The 13,773-nt window shown below is 61.7% G+C and overlaps 1 protein-coding gene across 4 annotated transcripts; it reads right to left on the bottom strand.

Annotated features, from left to right (window-relative positions):
* Positions 1–3,304: 3,304 nt before the first annotated feature.
* PRSS27 (serine protease 27) lies at positions 3,305–12,254 on the bottom strand. 4 transcript variants are annotated; one of them, XM_063796491.1, is made up of 7 exons: positions 12,070–12,254; positions 11,069–11,210; positions 7,458–7,484; positions 6,677–6,839; positions 5,025–5,296; positions 4,490–4,659; positions 3,305–3,772 (listed from the first exon to the last, which is right to left on the bottom strand). In XM_063796491.1, the coding sequence occupies exons 2-7, from the start codon at positions 11,112–11,114 to the stop codon at positions 3,578–3,580; spliced, it is 873 nt and encodes a 290-aa protein (XP_063652561.1). In that variant the 5' UTR covers positions 11,115–11,210; positions 12,070–12,254; the 3' UTR covers positions 3,305–3,577. The 4 variants fall into 4 exon arrangements, with proteins under 4 accessions (XP_063652561.1, XP_510751.2, XP_063652563.1 ...); XM_510751.6 differs by having other exon boundaries at positions 11,069–12,241; XM_063796493.1 differs by lacking the exons at positions 7,458–7,484; positions 11,069–11,210; positions 12,070–12,254 and adding an exon at positions 5,395–5,570 and having other exon boundaries at positions 6,677–6,793.
* Between the last annotated feature and the right edge of the window lie 1,519 nt (positions 12,255–13,773).

Raw genomic sequence — 13,773 nt, forward strand, 5'->3', positions numbered from 1 at the left:
TGCGCATAGTAGCTGTTTATGGTCTTAAGATGCAGGAGAATGCCACCCCGGGTCGCTCAGACCAAGGTGCTGCCCCTCCAAGCCGCCCAGCCCCACTGGCCGCGGCGGCTCACTCAGGGCTCTGCCTCTGCCTCTCAGTCGATGGCCAGGGCGGAGCTGGGCCGTCCACGGGGTGCCGGCTTGGCCAGGGCCACTGGATCAGAGCTGCATGGCCCATCCCTGCACCCCACTCTGCCTGGACCCCTCACCTGCCTCCAGCAGATAGCATACCCCCATCCCGGTGGACCAGAGACCATGTACAAGGGCCTTTTTTTTCCTTAAGAGACAGGGGTCTTGCTATGTTGCCCAGGCTGGTCTTGAACTGCTGGGCTCAAGTGATCCTCCTGCCTCAGCCTCCTGAGCAGTTGGGATTACAGGCGTGAGCCATTGCGCGCGGCTCAAGTGATGTTTTTTTGAAAGTCCTGATACCTCAAGTTAGCATCCACCTCTCTTCCCTCACTTTAGCCTGCAGCCTGGGTTGTGACAGCAGGAGCTTCCTGAGAAGGTCCTGGGGTCCCGGCACCCCCTCGCCAGCTGCTGTGACTCCTCCTGGTGGCTGCTCCACGAAGCCTTGGCTGTTGGACTCCCCGCCCCCCCGCAGGGAGATTCCCATTCACGGTGTCCCCCAGGGCCTGGCTGTCTGAGGTCACAGAGCCTCAGGCTGTAGTGGCCTTGTCCATCCTGTTTCCAGGTGTGTGGCTGGCCCAGCCTGACCCCAGGGCCCTGGTGAGGGGTGGAGTGGGTGACTGGGTTTCTGGGTGCCCAGCATGAGGCCGGCACGGGGGTTGGAGTAGGGGAGAGACCCAGATTCTGCTCCAAGGGGTCTTCCCACTGCCCGACTCCCACCAGGAGCCTGGCTAGGCCTTACAGCCCCTTGACCAGGTAGAGTTGTGGGCACTTGGGAGAAGCCTCAGCGTGGCAGGCATCCCCCAGCCAAAGCCCGGAGCAGGTCTCCCATCCAAGCAAAAGGCTGTAAAGGAGACAGGCCCTGCAGTTTGGGTCCTGAAGCCGAGGATGCTCAGGGCTGCTGGGTCTGCTGGGCAGGGAGGGAGCCCTGTTCCTCCTCAGACCTTGGGCTCCAGCACAGCCCGCCCGCTGTAGGGACTGGGGCCCAGCCCTGTGGCTCCAGGAAGCCAGCGTGGGGGCAGAAGAGGAGGCAGGGGCGGGGCACATTCAGGTGCCCTGCGTGGGTGCCCGTCCTCCCCAGGCTTCCTGTAGAGCCCATGACTGGAGCCCTCCAGCGGCTGGCACCACCCTCCTTGACATCCCTGCATTTATTGGTGTCCACTCAGCAGGGACTTCTAGCACCCTCCTTCCTCCTAAAGCTCGTGGCAGTGGCCGGCTGGGGCGATGAAGAGCTGACCCCACAGTGCAGCCACCAGGGCCCTGACGTGGCATCTGTGTGAGGGACGATGACTTCCGGCACCTCTGCACTGAGCCGTGCCCCCCAAGATGGGCCACTTTGCCCTCAGACCACCTCTTCCTCCCCAGTGTTCCCAGGCCTGGGGCTCGGCACAGGGAGGCCTGGCCTGTGGCTGACCCCTCACCGCAGTTCTGGCCCGAATGGAACCCACAGACTTCTTTCCCGGGGCTCCCGCTCCCGCTGTGTGTGTGTGTGTGTGTGTGTGTGTGTACCTACTGGCTGTACATGGTGTGGGTGTGGTGTGTGCCTGTGTGCACATGGTGTGTGTGGCATGCACATGTGTGCTGTGTGTATGTGATGTGTGGCATGTGGTGTGTGCTTGGTATGTGGTGTGTGCCTGTGTGTGGCATGTGACATGCATGTGTTGTGTGTGCCTGTGAGTGGCATGGGAATGGTGTGTGTGTGTGTGTATGTGTGCATATGGGCCAGCCGAGCCTGGGGATGAAGGCTGCCGCCCGCTCTGCCCACCTCCCTGTGAGCCACAGAATGTGCGCGGGCCTGTGCCAGGCTCTCCCTCGAGTCCCTCCTGGAGCTGGCAGGGGCCCTGCTGCCACCCACCTGGCAGATGGCTCAGAGCCCTGCTTGGCAGCAGCGTGCAAAGTTTGAGCTGCACCCCCGCCCCAGGATGGAAAAGGGACCTGTGGCAACCTGGACTATTCCCTTCCTAACGTCCTTCTCACGGCATGCTTCGTGGGAGCTGTTAATTGCATGAAATAGCCCTGTTTTCCCTTCTCAACCCCTAGTCTCTGTAGAGAGTGTTTTCTGCTCCTCTCCCACGGGCATCTGCCTGTTGACATCCTAGGTCTGGGTGGGGTCTCAGCACAAAGACAGCAGGGGCTGCCCTCCCTAGACCATCTAACCTGTAGCCTCCCCTCTGACCACGGGGGCCTGGGGCTCCTTGCACAGCCCAGAGCAGGGTGCAGGTTCACCCAGGGCTCTCCAAGGCTGGGAGGCCTGGCCAGTCCCTGCTTGGCTAGGACCACCCAGTGCTGCTCCCTGGGCCTGCCTCTCCCTCCACCTGGGCTTCGTGCTCCCCCATGGGGCTGTGCGCACAGGCCCCCCAGACCTGCCCACCCACCCCTGGGCTGGAGGAGTGCAAGAAATGGCCCACGGGGGCCACTGGGCAGCCGTTGGGGAGATGGGTCGGGCCCAGCGGGGAATTCCTTCTGTTTTGCTCCCCACGGTGTCCCCAGCAGCTGCTTGCTGAGTGGGTGTTGGTTTGATTCCTTGGTGGACACCCAGGGCCTGATTTCTTCCTGCCGCTGTACAGGCCACGGTGCCTGTGTGTGTGCGCACGGGTGCGTGTGGGTGTGATGTGCATGTCCAGCCCAACCCCCTTGCCACCACGCACTGCTCTGGACTCCTGCATGGGGGTGGAGACTGAGGGATGGGGCGGAGGAAGAGGAGCCAAGGGTCAAGGGGAGACGGCGGGGCACAGGGAGACGAAGGGTGCCAGGAGCAGTGGAGCAGGAAAGCACAGGTGTGGGCACCCACTCCTGCCGAAGTGGTTTAGAAAAGTTGGGTGGCCCCGAGACACGGGCAGCCGGAAGTGCAGGCTTGGGAGGCTGAGGTGCCCCCGCCCAGCCAGCCCCTCCATGCCCTCCTCTCGCCCCGGCATGGCTCCTGCATGGCCCTGAGGGTCTTTCCACCTGTGTCCGTCTCTGTCCCCAGTGCCAACCCTGGGGCGGCCTTTAAGGTGAGAGAACAGAGGCACAGGTGGCAGCAGGTGGCCTCCTGTGCGGGGCCCGTGACAGGGGTCCCATGCTCTGGTGCTGTCCTCGCCTCGGGCACCAGCTGCAGCTCCCTTCTGCTGATTCAGAGATGACCAGAGCACTCCGCATCTCCCACCTGGGCTTCATCCTGCAACTCACAGCTCCTCACCCGCTGGGGTCCCCCAAGGATCCCCACGTGGGCAGCTGGCACACAGGCTGGGTTTTTATTGGGAGAAACATAAATAAAATAAGGGTATTTGAGAGGGGAGGAAGGAGCGCTATTTACAAATGAGTCTGGTGGGGCTCACAGGTGCAACAGCAGCGCTGGGAGGCCCAGCAGGATGGTGTGGGCGGGCAGGCTGGGTGCAGAGCTCTGCTCAAGGGGCTCCTGGCCCCAGGGGTCTCACTTCTGGCTGCCCGACCTTGCTGGCTGGAACTGCAGTTTGGGGATGATCCGATGGATCCAGTTGTGGTGGGCGGTGACACGGATGTAAACACCTGGGCGGTTCTGGCGGGCACAGCCCTCACCCCAGCTGATCACCCCGGCCTGCAGCCACGACTGACCCACGAGGCACACCAGGGGGCCGCCCGAGTCGCCCTGCGGGGGACGCAGAATCACCGTCAGAGCCCACCTTGAGTTCCCAGAGACTCAGTTGCAGCGGCACAGGAGGCGTGTAGCTCCACAATGGATTCCTTCTCTCCATCCCAGAGCCTCTCTGCCCGGCTCCCCGTCCCCTGCCAGTCCGATTGTCTAAAGTGCCTATTCTTTAGTGTCCCCAGATCAACTAGGGTGTGTGTGTGTGTTGAAAATGCAGTTTCTTGTGCCCCACCCCAGACCCACTGACTCTGATCCTCCTGGGGTGGGGTCCAGGAATCTGCTTTTTCTTTTCTTTTTTTTTTTTTGAGACGGAATCTTGCTCTGTGGCCCAGGCTGGAGTGCACTGGCGCGATCTCGTCTCACTGCAAGCTCCGCCTCCCAGGTTCACGCCATTCTCCTGCCTCAGCCTCCCGAGTAGCTGGGACTACAGGCGCCCACCACCACGCCTGGCTAATTTTTTGTATTTTTAGTAGAGACGGGGTTTCACTGTGTTAGCCAGGATGGTCTCGATCTCCTGACCTTGTGATCCACCCTCCTTGGCCTCCCAAAGTGCTGGGATTACAGGCGTGAGCCACCGCGCCCGGCCCTGGAATCTGCCTTTTCAAAACAAGCTGCTCAGCTGGTTGAATGCATAGCCCATGGAGCGGGGCATGATCCCACCCTGCCCTGGGCCTGGCGGTGAGGACTGAGTCCCCATGGACACCACATCGCTCCCACCTTGCAGGCATCCTTCTTGCCCTCCTCGAAGCCGGCGCACAGCATGTCATTCTTGATGGTTTTGGGTTGGTAGCCAAACTCGGTGTCTTTGCTGTAGAGCAGGTTGCACTTGGGTGTGTCGATGATGGGCACAGCGAGTTTCTGCAGGATCCGCGGTTCGGGCAGGAGGTCTGGAGAGGGGCGGAACAGCCCAGGGCTCAACGGACTTCCTCATCAAGAACCCACGGCCCCGGGAACCACCACTCCATCCTGCCTGTCGTCTCCTCATGTTTAGACCATCTCTGGCTTAGGGCACTGTGGGGCAGACATCCTCCCTCCTTCCAGGCAGCAGGCTGGGCCCTTTCTGTCCCCTCTCCCTTCACCCCCTCTTCCTTCTGGGTCTGCTGCTGCTCCCCTCGGCCCCACCTGTGTGAACAGAGACCGTGTGTATGTATTAATATAGCAACAGGAAGATTGTGGGTTCAGAGTGGTCCCCAAGCCGTCCTGGGCCTTCTTGAGGCACATCCCCCATTCTTTCCCAGCCCTGTCCCCTTACCTTCCTCACTGGGGCTGCCCCAGCCAGTGACCCAGCAGTTCATGCCCGTCTCAAAGATCACCGAGGGGTCAGGCAGGCACACGGGGAGGATGTAATTGGTGAAGGGCACTGGTGCCTCCAGCTCCACCAGGGCCACGTCAGCGCTGGAGGCCATGCCCTGGTACAGGGGGTTGCTCTCCACCCGCCTCACCCGGGCATACATAGCGTGTGGTCCCGGCTGCACTAGCTGCCTTGCCCCCAGCAGGACCTGGTACAGGGACGTCTCAGAGGTGCTGGCGGGAGAAACAGAGAGGCGGCGTGAGGCGGCCCCTCGTGTGGGGACAGGCCCGGGAGGGGCGGGGACTCCTCTGGCCACCACTGTGCCCCACACCTCTCTCTGCACAGTGTCTTCGAGAGCCATCTCTAGGACAGCCAGGTGCAGCGGTGATGAGTGTTGACATTGAAGCCAGACCGCCCGACTCGGATTTCCACCTCCACCCCTGGCCGCTGTGTGGCCTTGGGCAAGTCACTTAACAAGTTCTCTGTGATGCAGCTTTCTCACCTGTGCTGTGGGGACAGTCACAGTGCCTACCTGAAAGGCTGGCTCGGAGAGAACCACCCTCCAGGTGCAGCAGGGCCAGCCCCACCTGCGGGCCTCTGGCAGGTGACCTGCCCTCTCTCAGCCCGAGTTTCCGATTTTTTTTTCCCCCTAGAGACAGAGTTCTCATTCTGTCACCCAGGCTGGAGTGCAGTGGTGCAACTGTAGCTCACTGCAGCCTCCAACTCCTGGGCTCAAGCCATCCTCTCGCCTCAGCTTCCTGAGTACTTGGGACCACAGGCACCACTGCACCTGGGGTTTTTTTGTTTGTTTGTTTTTTGTTTTTTAATTTTTTTTTATTTTTAGTAGAGACAGGGTCTTGCTGTGTTGCCCGGGCTGGTCTTGAACTCCTGGGCTCAACTGATCTGCCCGCCTTGGCCTCCCAAAGTGCTGGGATTACGGGTGTGAGCCACCGTGCCTGGCCGTGAGTATCTGAATTTAAGATGTGGGGTTTTTTTTGTCATGATATTCTTTTAAAGATCAAGAAGAAAAAAAAGAAAAAGATGTGGGGTTTAAAATAATTAGAGCTGCGGTGGTGAGGTGTGAGGTGAGGGGCCTGGGACACCCGGAAGGTGTGGGGCCAGGTGGTTCATACATGGCAGAGGGCTGGGTGGCCTGGCCTCTGCTCAGGGCTTTCTGGGGTGGTTCAGGTGGGTGAGGGGAGGAAGGGCCGTTCTGTCTGGTCCTTGGGCTTTGTAAGCAGAGTTCCTCCCGGGAAGAGTGTCCTGGAGCTGAGGTGTGTGCGGGATGGGGAAAGGCCAGGAGGGGCCGGTGGGCAGAGCCCGCCGGGCCGCTTCTGCAGGGACCCACAGGGAGTGGGTGAGTGGGTGGAGGAGATGGAGGGGGTCGGGGGACGGTGCGAGGCACCTCCCGCGGGCGGGAGCAGCGGTTGCAACTGGAAGTTAGCCCTGGAGTTGGACCTAAGGGAAGCATCTGGGTGGGAGGGGCTGGACCAGGAGCCCCCAGGAAGGTCACCCGCAGGATTTGGCGCGGCGGGCGCTGTCCACGGTGCTGAACCGGTAGCGCGCGGGGCGCTGTCAGCGCTATGGGCGGGGGCAGGGGCGGGCGGACTCACTTGGGGAAGCAGTGCGCGGCCGTCAGGACCCACTGCTCCGCGATGAGGCTGCCCCCGCAGAAGTGGCTTCCGTTGCGCTGGATGCTGACTTGCCAGGGCCACTCGCCCTCCTGCGTGTCCTGCCCGCCCACCATTCGGTTCAGCATCCTGGGGCGACCACAGGCTGGGGGAGCATGGGGAGCGGGTGGGGGCGCTCACTGGGGCTGGTTCCATGGCCGAGGCTCAGCTCTCAGCCTCACACTCCAGTCCTCGGCCCTCCTGCCCCTGACCTGCCCGAAGACCTTGGGGAAGTCAGAGGCCTGGGCTTCGGGGCAGTCTGGGATACAGGCAGACCCTCCCCAGCTGCCCCCCAAGTCTCACTCTCCTCGCCGGGAAAGGCAACCTAACACCTGCCTCTTGGGGGCCACGGAGGCACTGAGATAACCCAGGGAAGGGTCTTGTCCCAGGGCCTGACCCAAACAGGTGCCTGGAAGGATAGAACAGGTGTCAAGCCCTCTGCAAGGGAGCCACCCAGAGGGGGCCAGTCACGGTTCAGGGTGATCCTCAGACCCTGCCGCCCTCATCCTGCACCGCGCCTCAATGCTCTGTGCTGCCCGTCCTGCTCTTGTGTGGACCTTCCTCCTCCTCTCCTTTCTGGGCTCCAGTTCCACACAGCCCCCACTTTCCCCTCCTCTGGAATTCCCCAGTGTCCTGTGCGTTCCAAATTCCCTCTGGGTGTGAGTGTCCCTGGCTCAGTCCAGCCGGCTCCTGTCCCTCCCACCCCAGGGCCCTGGGTGCTTACCTGTTGCTGCCTTGGCCCTCTGAGACCCTGGAAGTGAGGAGAGGGTGATCAGCCAGGCCAGCTGCAGCCTGGCCTGCCCTCCCCAACCCTGCAGCCCCTCTCCACTGACCCTCCCCAGCTCCTGATGACTCCAGAGGGACAGTCCACAGAGGGACGTCACAGGAGAGCCCAAGGGCCTGCAGTTTCCCCCCCAGGGCTGGCTCTGCCATATGCTCAGGCCCAGGCCCATGGGCCAGAGCTTATCTGCAAGGGTGGATGCTCCTTGCCACACGGGGAGCCGGTCAGGAGATGCCAGTGAAGGGATCCCCAGGCTAGATGTCCCCTTCTCATCCTGGAAAGGGTTCTCTCCCTCCACACTCCACACCCATCCTTGTCTGGAAGTTTCTGGGGAGGGTCCAGCCTCCAGCCCTGGCACTGTAGGGTTGGCCTTTCCTCCCGGAACAGCTCAGAGCGGAAGAGGCCCGGGAGCTGTCTCTACATTTGAGCTGCCCAGGGCTCTCTCACAGTCTGCTCCGGAATAAGCTCCTTCCCCAAGTCTCACTTTGGTCCTGAGGCTGAGGCCCGAGCCCCACAGGCTTCTCCCTGGCCTCAGGGGAGTAGAGAAGGTACAGTGCTCTGCATTGGCCACCAGGGATCAGCCTTCTCAAGATTCCAGAGTCCCAAGAGCTGACCCCTCTCCCAGGCATGCAGCAGGCTTGGCAGGCGAGGCCCAGGACCCCCTGCTGGGCTGTGCAAGGGGGCTTTGGAGCGGATAAAGTGAGGGGCCCGGAAGAGAAGTAAGATATGGGGTCGTTCGGGGGAACCAAGGATGGGAACATATTTTCTGCGGTCCATTGCCTCCCACACCCCAGGACACAAAGGGCCTCTTGCTGGGCCTTTAACCAAACACTGGAGCCTCTACCCCAACTTGGAGACCCCAGCCAGGACCATAGTGTACAGCCCCAGGGTAGCAAAGCCTGGAACTTCCTGGCCTTGAGAGAGTCCTCTCACCACCCCTGCACTCCACGCGTCTGATTCTGTGGGGGCAGATTCGCCCGTAGCTGGGGAGGAGTTAGAACAGCCACCTCCCCACACCTAGGCCCTCAGCTTCCCCTTAACCCCCAGTGCCTTCCGGTGCCCGGGCCAGCTGCTATGGACCATGTCTTCACTCTGCCCGGAAAAGATAACCAGTCCCCTGGAGTTGAGGGGCTGTGGGGACAGGAAGTGGCCATGGAGGGCCCAAGCACCCCCAGGGTTTTTACGGCATCCTCTTCCTTCCTGTCTGCCTCACAGTCTGGGGGGCACCCTCCCCAACACCACTGGTGGGCAGAGACACCCCTGGGGGTTGCTGGACGATAAGGCAGCGGGCGGCGAGGGGGCAGCTGTGGATGGGCAGGAGGAGGAGGTGGAGAAGGTGCAGGGCAGGCAAAGGGGTGCCCTGCAGAAGCGGGGTCAGGGGCAACGGGAAATGGAGAGTCTGCCCTGGATGCTCTGCTCATTAATTTGTGCTAATTAAGTGCCCTTTAAAATGCAAACACTACCGGGAGGGTTATTCCCTGGCCCCCCGACCCCTTGCTCCTTCCAAGCCTGAGGATCCTGCTTGCAGAAGGGCGCGCATTGTCAGGCCTTCTCGCTCTCTGGGAGTCTGCAGGAGCTGTGTCTCCATGCTCCCTGCCTGAGCACTGCCCCTTCAGCGATGCCTCCTCCCCATGCAGATCCTTCCTTCCTAAAGTAGCCCTGTACTTCTCATTTAGACAGAGTCTTCTGGTCTCTGAGTGCTTGCTCCCCTCACCCCACAATCTGGATGCCCTTCCCCCAGTCTCCATAAGTCCTAGTCTTTTTTTTTTTTTTTTTTAAGATGGAGTCTCACTCTGTTGCCCAGCCTGGATTGCAGTGGTGTGATCTCAGCTCACTGCAAGCTCCGCCTCCTGGGTTCACGCCATTCTCCTGCCTCAGCCTCCCGAGTAGCTGGGACTACAGGGGCCCGCCACCAAGCCCGGCTAATTTTTTTGTATTTTTAGTAGAGAGGGGTTTCACCATGTTTGCCAGGATAGTCTCGATCTCCTGGCCCTGTGATCCGCCCACCTCGGCCTCCCAAAGTGCTGGCATTACAGGCGTGAGCCACCGCTCCCAGCCAAGTCCTAATCGTGATCTAGAGATCAAGGCCCAACTGAATGCTGCCTCCTCCAGGAAGCCTTCCTTGCTTGCTTGCATTGTCTATCTTGGAAGCCCTATACTCTCTCTTGAGCTCTCTGTCCTGATGGGAGCTCTGCCTACATCACCCTGGAGCCAGAATCAAGTCTTATCTTAGCCCAGGAGCTCCGAGAAGGCAAGGGCTGCATCTGGGGGGCCTGATCTCAGGGAATGTGTGGATGGACACAAGTGTGGCTGTGGGGGCTGATGGGAAATGGGTGATGTGGACAGCTGAGCCCTTCAGGGTGGGCGCCCTGTGGGGGCTGGAAGCAACAGCCAGGGGTGCCGGGGGTGTCAGGAGCATTGTTTGGGGCCTGGGTGTGATTCGCTGGTAGCTGGTGGGGATGGTGAAGCTTAGCGGGTACCACCAGCCAGAGACCTGGTGGGAGTGCCACCCTCGGGCTGGGAGTGAGGACGTGTCCAGGAGTCCAGCCTCTGGTCACAGCTGTTAGTGAACCGACTGCAAAACTCATTGCCAAAGAGTTTTGGCAATGACCTTGGTTCCTCACCCCGCTCAGGGGCAGTCACAGCCTTCCACCTCCTGTGCACATGGCTTGCTCAGAGGGCACCATCCTTGTGCTGGGAGACTGGGGGCATGGGGCGGGGGAGGCCGGGCCACTGAGGGGCCACTGGTGCCCTCCCACCCAGGAGAACGAGGAAGCCTGGAGTCCTGGCTAAGCTGCAGCCTGGGATGACCTGACCCAGCCCTGGGAGGTGACTTGAGGACAGGGAAGTGTGGTGGCTGCCAGGCTGGCTAGGCTAGCCCAGGAATGTGAGAGGTTTTCCCTGACAGAGAGTGTCCCGGCCCGCAGGGAGGGGCCTGGCAGGTGGGGCCCCCTGGCTGGCACCTGCTGTCCCTGACCCAGGACTGGGAGAGGGCATGGTGGCGCATCACCGGTTCCTCTGTCAGCAGGAGACAGGGCCCTCTGCCACCTACACCCCCTGCCCCCAGCTCTCTACTGAGCCTGCAGCCAGCCTGCTGGGGCTTCCGGGCACAGGCAGCAGCCCTCGGCTCGGCCACCCTCCCACCCCGAGTATGATGGTCCAGGCACTTGGAGCCTGAGTTCACATCCTGCACATAGGAGGCCCCTGTCCTCACCTAGAGAATGGGGGGAGAGGCCGAGGTGGCAGGAAGCAGGGAGCCTGGCCAGAGCTGGCACACCAGTGCCCGCGGAGACGCATGGGAGGAGGTGCTGCCCAGTTACGCCGGTGGGTTCCTCTGGGGCCTGTGGGCACACCTCCCACCCTGCTTCCCCACTTTGGACTCCCCACTTGGCACATCTGGAGCCTTCCCACCTGCTCAGGGGCAGGAGGGATGATGGCCTGTCCCACAGCCCCAGCCTGTCCCAGGGAGTAGGGGGCTGAGCCGGAGCCCCAGGCAGTGCAGCGGAGCCTGGTGGGGGACTGCACCACCAGGACCCTGCACCTTCACGACTCACCAAAACACAGCAGCAGCAGGAGCGGCACCGCCGCGGGCCGCCTCATGTCCTCAGGCCTGGCTGGGGCGCAGGGCCGTGGTCGGCGGTGGCAGAAGCGTTGGAGCACGAGCGAGGTGCAGGCTCCATGAAGTGGAGTTTTATGCTGGAGATGAGCACAGGCCCGGCTATGCCGCCCAACCCGTCGGCCCGGCCCGCCCAGCTCCTCTCCTCAGAAAGGAAGCGCCCAGAGCAGACTCCTCCGTGACCTAGCCCTGAACCCCGAGACCCCAGGGCAGACCCCTCACCCCAGCGCAGCACGGGGTGCCGTTGGCCTCGGCTCCTGGACCCTGAGCTGACCCAGACGCCCCAGCAGACCCCGAGCTGACCGCGGTGCACGCGAAGTCCGTCCAGCTTCATTCATTATTATTATTATTTTTTAATTTTTTGAGACAGAGTCTCGCTCTGTCGCCCAGGCTGGAGCGCAATCTCGGCTCACTGCAAGCTCCGTCTCCCAGGTTCAAGCCATTCTCCTGCCTCAGCCTCCTGAGTAGCTGGGATTACAGGCGCGTGCCACCACGCCCGGCTAATTTTTTGTATTTTTAGTAGAGACGGGGTTTAACCGTCTTGGCCCGGCTAGTCTCGATCTCCTGACCTCGTGATCCGCCCTCCTCGGCCTCCCAAAGCGCTGGGATTACAGGGGTGAGCCACCGCGCCCGGCCTCATTCAGTATTTTATTGAGCGCCGATGGAACACAGTGGGGCTGGGCCGCGCTGGTGGGAAAGTCAAGGCCAGGGGTGTTTGCGGGGCCGAGGGCAGGGGAGGCGATGGGACATGGGGCGGGGTCCGGAGTTGGCCGCAGCGACCCTCCTCCCGGGACAGCAGGCCCCAGAAGTTCCTCAGGCGCGCGCCAGCGCGGCCCGGGCGGCCGACCCCGGCCCCGGCTGCCATCCCTTGGGCGGGGCGGGGGCTTCCTGGCACCAGGCGGGGCGGAAGCGGCTCCGGGAAGGCCGGGCCGGGGTTACCGTTTCGGTGTCCCCGCCTGGCTCTGGGCGCGGCGCCGCGGCGGAAGAGGCTCGGGGAGGAAGTTATTTGGGGCACGGCGCTGACGTCAGAGACAGAGTGGGGCCGGGCCGTGGGGTCGGGGGCGCCGGACCTGTTTCCCCGCCGGCGCCGGGGGTCGGTACTCGCGGGCGGGGCGGGGCGGGGCGGGGCGGGGCCGGGCGGCTCCGGGCGGGGCTGGGGGTGCGGCCGTTCCCGCCTCAGCCTTGTCCGCGCGCGTCGTGGTGCTGCCCTCTGGTGGGCGCGGGGCGCGGCGCGGGCGGCCAGGGGTGCAGAAGGGGCGCTCCCAGCCTCATGGTCCGGGCTCCGGCTCCCCGCATCGCCCTCCCTAGCCCCGCCCTCCCGCGTCTCCGCCTCCGCCTCCGCCGCCTCCTCCCACCCTTCCCTCCCCGTCCAGTCCCTGGAGTTCCCGGGTCGGGGGTGGGAGGCGGGCTGGGCAGCCCCTGGGGGTCTGGAGGGAAGGAGGGAGGGCGAGGAGTGGGAAGAGGGGACTCCAAACGTATTCATTCATGTATTGATTTATTCATTCATTCAGTCAGTCATTTCTGAGCAGATTTGAGCCCAATACTGTCCCCGGTTTGGGGAATACAAAGGTGACCCAAACAGACCTCACCTCAGTGTGAGAGAGAGGACATCATTTAGCAGAGAAATCTCTAATTATAAACCGCGACGGGCTGGGTGCAGTGGCTCACACCGGGAATCCCAGCATTTTGGGAGGCCAAGGCACGCAGATCACCTGAGGTCAGGAGTTCGAGACCAGCATGGCCAACATGGTGAAACCCCGTCTCTACTAAAATACAAAATTAGCCAGGCTTGGTGGCGGGCACCTGTGATCCTAGCTACTCAGGAGGCTGAGGCAGGAGAATCACTTGAACTCGGGAGGCGGAGATGGCAATGACAGGAGATTGCAATACTGCACTCCAGCCTGGGAGACAGTGAGACCCTGTCTCAAAAAAAAAAAAAAAAAAAAAAAGGAGAAGAATAATTATCAACCACAGAAAGTGTTTCAAAGTGTCTGGGTGACCACATTTCTCCAGCACCCTATGGTCAGGTCACTGATGGGATCTCAGAGGCAGTCTTAGAGCCTCTCAGGTAACTATTTCCTCTTGGCACCTTTCTGTGTGTTCCTTGGTGTCTGCTCCCCAACCCTCCTTTTAAGCCCATTCCTCTAAGGGTGTCTCTGCCTTAAAATCAAGAAAGTGACAAAAGTCAAGATGCAGATCAGGGCCAGGCGCAGTGGCTCACGCCTGTAATCCCAGCACTTTGGGAGGCCGAGGCAGGCGGATCACGAGGTCAGGAGATCAAGACCGTCCTGGCTAACACGGTAAAATCCCGTCTCTACTAAAAATACAAAAAATTAGCCGGGCGCGGTGGCGGGCGCCTGTAGACCCAGCTACTCTGGAGGCTGAGGCAGGAGAATGGCCTGAACCCGGGAGGCGGAGCTTGCGGTGAGCCAAGATCTCGCCACTGCACTCCAGCCTGGGTGACAGAGCGAGACTCTGTCTCAAAAAAAAAAAAAAAAAAAAAGATGCAGATCAGAAAGCGAGAACGCCAGGGAAAGTTGGGCTCCTGAAGAACAAGGCACAGCCACGCCAGCGATTAGAGGATCAGGAACCCAGACCTCGCCTCCATGTCCCTGTACCTGGAGCCCACGGACCCAGGGCTGA

This window comes from Pan troglodytes, chromosome 18 (genome assembly GCF_028858775.2).
Source record: "Pan troglodytes isolate AG18354 chromosome 18, NHGRI_mPanTro3-v2.0_pri, whole genome shotgun sequence".
Classification (NCBI taxonomy): Eukaryota; Metazoa; Chordata; class Mammalia; order Primates; family Hominidae; genus Pan; species Pan troglodytes.